We start from the raw sequence: 6,429 nt of genomic DNA, 5'->3' as shown, positions 1-6,429 counted from the left end.
CCACCTAGTTTGATCACATCTACATACAGTAAAAACTAAATAAATTACGCTTCTCTGCGTTGCCTCTCAACATAACAAGTTCAGATTAAAGGAATCAATGATGTGAAGTCATAGTTTGGTAAATGAGAGAAACGCAATATTCTAATGATTAGAATTAGTAGTTGATTCTGTCTATGAGATTTCTTCACAAGTTTTTTCTTCACAGTGCAACTGCTAAAAACGTTTTTCAGTACCATAGACAACATGAACAGCTACAGACGTGATGACCACACAAGGGGAGCATTTATTAGTGTAATGACATAATACAAACAATATATTTTTTTTATATTTATTTCAAATAATTGCTGATCACTACATTCTAAATTACAATTTTAATAGCTACATTCTAGCACAACAGTCAATCTGTTTGTGTCACATGAATAACGGCCGTAGTTTTATTCTTTACTTATTTCTTGGCTTCTGACATAGACAGCCACGTAAATAACCGCATACCAAATTAATATTTCTTAGGTGCAACTTTTATTCCTGTTATACTGCTTTCCTCACAGCACAGGTTACGTCAAAAGTGAACAAAGTTAGCAGTAAGCCGCTTTGAAAAGCTTGAGTCGAACGAGACATATAGTTCTTACAGTCGTCTTTTATCACAGACGTATTGGTCCAGAAAGTCAAAAGGTGTCGGTTTATGAAAGAGATGCATTTGTCACAGAACTGTTTTCGTGAATTTTTACTACCAAGCAATAAAAGCGAACTAGTTGAACGTACGTGAGTCATTCAGACCTTTGTCAGACGTGGCGCATGGAGAAATGTAATCCAATCTTAGGCATGAAGAGCAATGGCCTTCGGTTTCTTTGCTGGTGCACCTGACGCTAGTTTCTTACTGACTTTAGCAACGGCCTTGTCTGCCTCTTCAGATGAGGAATCGTCGTCTTCTTGAGAAGAACTGTCCGAAGACGAGCTGTCCGCCTCCTTGCAGTTGGCGGACCACGGGTAATCGCACACTTTGAGCTCCGCGTTGAAGTGCAGGTTGGCGGGGCACTGCTTGACCGCTGCGACGCCCGATGCTTCGCACTGCAGGAAGCTGCCGCAGTCATCAGGGTTGGGGAACGGCTCTCCCGCACCGCTGCAGCCCGCGTTTGCAACCAGCACCTATAAATGGAAAAGCAGTGAGTAAAAGCTTCTGTCAGTGGAGCGAAAAAGGAAAAGTAGATATTTTTCCTAGTACAAAGGTCAACATCCATAACTTACAGGAAGGTAACTTACAGGTTGTGGATAAATTTAAGAGATGTAGCTGAAGGATGGTACGAAATTCTTCTAGATCTCATGTATGGGGAGAAAAATGTAAAATAAGGCTATGGCTTTGGAAAAAAACTGATTTTTTTTTTGACGAAACCTTTTAAATGATAGTAGCAATGACGTAAAGCCTGTGACATATTAGGGAATTTGAAATACAATTCACTTCGCTTATCAGGTATTGTCTCTTCCACCTGTCACACATCTCAACACATTTGCGGCATTGATGCTTTTTGAGTTCAATAAGGCGACGTTGGTAACCCTCGATAAACACGTACTTTTCCTGTCTCAAGCACTGCCCTTCAGAGTCGCAATTTACTTACTACAGAGTCACTAGAGAGAGGGAGGACTGAAACACAAATACGAGGGTTGACTGAAAAGTGGTCCCTCCATCTTCGTAACTCTTCAACAGTTGGCAGCATTGGTATGTGGCAGATACTGGCTTGTTCTGTAGCCTCTTCTCTACAGCTCCAATCAGCGGGAAGTCTTAACACTGAACAGTTGTGTTGTTACAGTGTAAAGTATGGAGCCCTGCGGAGACGGTCGGTCAATGCGATTTAAGCTACGTGCAGTCATTGAATTCTTGACGGCAGATGGTGTCACCCCAAAGGAGATTCATCAGAGAATGAAAGCAGTTTATGGTGATTGTGTACATGTGAGTACCCTGCGTCGTTGGGCGAGTAAGATGTTGAGGCGGGAACATCTGACCTGCGTGACAAACAAAGAGTTGGAGGTCTTGCGACAGCAACCACCGAGTTTCACAAGCTGACAGATTGATTCAGGACGGTCGTCGTATCACTCAGAGAGAAATTGCAAGCACAACTGGCATTTCACAAGAACGTGTGGGTCACACTATTGCTTTGCTTGGCTATCGGATCTGTGCACAATGGTTACCTCAGATGGCCCACCTCAACATCTTTAAACTTTTCCCAGTATGCTCTTCCCCCTGTGATTCTTGACAGAGTGTTCGCTACTGTCATCTGAAATTTGTTGCAGAGCTCAATTAGTCTTTCTTCTCTCTCATTTCTACTATGATACCCATACTCTGCTACAACAATTCCTTCTACTCCTTCGCGCTTAGCCGCGTTGCAATGCAATAATACTATTAGTGTCAAGTCTTCCTCGACATACTCAATTACCAGTTCAGTACCCTCCCATACTTTCTCCATCTCTTCATCTTTAACACCACGTTCAGACTTCTGTAATTCCATGCTGAGATTCCCAGGAAGTTATCTCGGGGTGGTTATTCCATCTTTCACTCACGGTCACCTCCCCCTTGGTAATCTCCTCCTGAGATCCGAATGCGGGAGTAATCCAGACTCTTTCCCAATGGAGAAAGCATCATGATCATTTTTTTACGTAATAGGCCACACGTCCTGTGGATACACATTATCTGTTTTTCACTCAGTACTGTCCATTGCCTTTAGCATCCTCATGCCGTCGATCATTGCTGATTCCTCCGCCATTTGGGTACAGTTTCCCGTCCCAAGAGCAAGAGAGTGCCCTGAACATCTGTCCACTCTTCCGCCTTCTTTGACCAGACCGTTGGTAGAACGAGGGTGACTTCTTATCCCAGAAGTCTTGGGCCATGATTACTTACGATTTTTATTCAAAATATGACCAGGGTTCGAATCCGGAACGAAGGACGTTGTGGTTAATAGTCAAGGACGCCATCCCTGAATCACGGGTGAACTATAAATGCTCCCATACCGTAACACCACCTCTGTCCTTTACTGTTGGTACTACACGTAACTGCAGCTAATGTTCTCTAGGCATTCGCCACACTCTAACCCTTCCATCGGACTTCCAGCGGTTCTATCCTGATTCGTCACTCTAGATTACTCGTTCCTGTCATCCACTGTCCAGTTTCGTCGCTTCTTAGACCACCTCAGTGGACGGACTGTAGTGACTATAGAAGTGTGACTTATGAGAAACGGTTTGACCATTGTGTCCCATTGTTTTTAACTTCATCTGCGCAGTCAGTGCCAGTCTGACCTCACTTAATACTTCGCAACTGACGGGTGACTGCTTCCGCAGATTTCTTGCGATGTTTTACAACCACTCACCGCAAAGTCCGACGGCACATTATGTCTTGTTTTAGTAACGTCTGTTTCTCGCGTCTCAACTTCATATTCACGTTGCCAACAGTCCACGTGAGGCCTGTTAGAAGTGACACAGGTTTCACTGTAGTAAAATTTTTCTGTTCAATTGTTTCATACAACCAATTCTGATGTGTTGATAAAAAAATATTCACTTTCAGAAAAACATAAAAAAAGCTTTTCTCATTCGACTCGTTCCTGGCAATATGAGATAAGTCAATTTCATTGCGTCTTCGCTGGAAAAAAATCTCGTTTGTGAATCAATCTGCGTCTGTTCCTAAGTATAAGTTATGTAAAATCTTTGTGAAATGCGACAAAGTTTTCTTACTACGTCTATTGATTCGTTCCCGTATAACACACTGTATACGGTTATAATACAGAAGTAGCATACGAACTACATATTTTTGTGGAAGCAGATCTCGTTTGTGACAAAAGACCCCTGTTTTCCCGCGAGTTAGATTACAAAACAGCTGAGAAACCTAGTAACTTCTGTGCAATCAAGACGAACCTAGAGAAAAACATCTTACGTTCTGAAACATTTAAACTGTTGATGGCAGTGAGAAGACTGATAACTCAGTTTCTGCCGAAGAAAATTCTTACCATATGGTGCTGTCTGAGAGTCGCTGCATGGCTGACAACCACCAGCGAAGCCAGCAGACAGCTTGCAATCAGGAAAACACCTGCAAAGGAAATAAGTTTAACGGTCTACTTGCTTATGTGGTAAACTGGCAAAATTGCGTATTACCGAAATTACAATGAGTGATCTCAATACATTGAGAACGATGTAGGTGTTACGTCCATTGATAATTGCTTATAAATGAAAAAAGTTTCTTAATGGAGTGTACAGAATAGTTTTAAAGTTGTTATCAATTTTTATCACACAGTCAGGGTGTACAGCAAACGGAATGGAATTTAATGAAATATTTTCTTATCCTTAGAATACGGGCTGACATAGCCCCGGGAAGGGAGAGTCCTGCTTGTGTATGTGTCTCCTCACCAGTCGTTATTTGTTTCACAAACGAACCCTGTTCTCTGATCAAAGTCAAAGTGATTTAAAGCAATGACCTGCTCATTAATAATACCTTAAAAATCGGTGAAAACTGATGTCTTTGGTGAATCGTTACATTTAGCCGCATGAGTGTAAAACTAAATGAGTTCCAAAAAAATGCAAACATTATAGCTGCTCTCTTGTGGTGGTTGCTTGTAGTCCATTGAGAACATTTTTAACCACCTTGTAAATCTGTTGTTTTCAATGCACTCCCACAGATTATTTCTCACACTGCATTCTAGGCTACCGATTACATTAGGGACTGTGATCGTAACATGGTAATTCAGCAAATGACATCGGTTGTAAACTACTTTTTTATATTCCGAACAAGACAAAAAAATTCACAGCCCACTATTACAGGCTGCATGCTCCCTTAACATACTCTATACCACGTATTATAAAAACAATATTTCCAGAATCTGAATGTAAAACAAAGTTCGAAGTTTCAACATCGTATAGAAAGCAGTACTTGCGTCGACATCGAAACGAATGTCATAAATTTACTGTATTGCTCAAGTATCTTGTTGTCCTAGCTCATAAGCCGCAGGAATAACCTACTGAATTTCTTGGCCTTTTATTCACTAACGTCGATATAACAAATTCTTACTTTGTTCCATAATGCATGAGTTAGGAGGACATTAGTTATGAAAAGTTCTGTTTCTCTTGAGGCAATTCTAGTATAGCCTTTCTCAAGATATCAAGTATCAAATTTGTGGTAAACGGAAGCTTCGATGGAATTCTGAGGCATATTGTCTTACGTCAGTCAGTTTCCGAGAACCGTCGGAGCCCAGCACCAGTAAAGTCTTAGTACGTTACAAAATTTAGTGCAAAGAAAGGTGCGTTAAAAGTTCAATCGTATGCGGCTTACAGGAGGCCAGCTCCGAGAACTTACCCCTCATGATGGTCGTTCTCTGCGGTCCGTCTGGATGACCCTCCCTCGTTTTTGACGAGCTTAAATACCCGTTTTGTGCGTCACGAATCCTGATAGAGCAAAATAGAAGCAGAGATACCGACAGATAAGGCTTAAACGTTCTCTAACTGAAGATTTAGTTATCATTACTATTCGAATACATCAAAAGCTACTTAATCCTTCAAACACTTCAAAGCGAATTAATTTTGACGTGATTGGGGAAAACAGCGCTATCGCTAATAGGTTGCGCAAAAGGCGTGGCTTTGGCAGCAGCGGTACGTGTTTTCTTCGACACGTTGTCTGACTCGCTCACTTTACACAGCACGGTGTTTACGGGTAAGCAGTTGCACAAAGTTAAAAAATAGAAGATGACTATTATTATGCAGAAGTTACTTTCTGGCTGAGAATTACATTAGATTCAAGCTGTTACGTACGTCAATTCTATGTAACTCACATATAAAAAATACAAATGTATTATTATGTCTATAGTGTCCTCACCACCCAGGTCAATGGTAAAAGGAAGGATGGCAGGATAATCTTCAATGTTCTGTTGCGAAAACATTATTGGAAAAGAGATTCCTGACTGACTGAACGTGTGTGCAAGTGGATATGAGTTACGACCCTGTTCACGACGGGCTGTAATAAACCTTTCATTATCAGCTCGAAAAAAAATGAAGCTGCGACCTTGAATGTTGGTTGTGGTATTAGGCCTCTACGTATTTATCCTTCACTACCTCATATTTTTCCCGACAAGGAATGATGTAATAGCAATCTTCATTTTAGGAGATTTGCTTCTGGTTGCTGAAGCAGCGTTCTATCTGGAACAACACCTCATCATCATTCTGGATTCTGGAAATGCCTACCACACAATGGTTGCTTCATCCGATGACAGAGGGAGAATCCACTGGAGGCTACGTCAGGAAAATGTGGGAGATCAGGCAAAATTTGATAATTTACAGAAGCATCATATTTCTATCCTGGGCAGACTGAACCGAGGTGTGGTCGTGGAGCGAAAATACCAATACCTTTCCCAAGTACTTCAGCTTGACAACCTCCCGTTAACCTCGTCAGTAGGTTCCGGT

General features: G+C 41.5%; 1 protein-coding gene across 1 annotated transcript; it reads right to left on the bottom strand.

Annotated features, from left to right (window-relative positions):
• Nucleotides 1-322: 322 nt before the first annotated feature.
• On the bottom strand, nucleotides 323-5,387 carry LOC126263180 (probable chitinase 10). Its single transcript, XM_049960233.1, has 3 exons — nucleotides 5,330-5,387; nucleotides 3,990-4,069; nucleotides 323-1,146 (listed from the first exon to the last, which is right to left on the bottom strand). The coding sequence occupies exons 1-3, from the start codon at nucleotides 5,334-5,336 to the stop codon at nucleotides 817-819; spliced, it is 417 nt and encodes a 138-aa protein (XP_049816190.1). The 5' UTR covers nucleotides 5,337-5,387; the 3' UTR covers nucleotides 323-816.
• Between the last annotated feature and the right edge of the window lie 1,042 nt (nucleotides 5,388-6,429).

This window comes from Schistocerca nitens, chromosome 6 (assembly GCF_023898315.1).
Source record: "Schistocerca nitens isolate TAMUIC-IGC-003100 chromosome 6, iqSchNite1.1, whole genome shotgun sequence".
NCBI classification, from domain to species: Eukaryota; Metazoa; Arthropoda; class Insecta; order Orthoptera; family Acrididae; genus Schistocerca; species Schistocerca nitens.
This window is presented reverse-complemented; position numbering and strand designations above follow the sequence as displayed.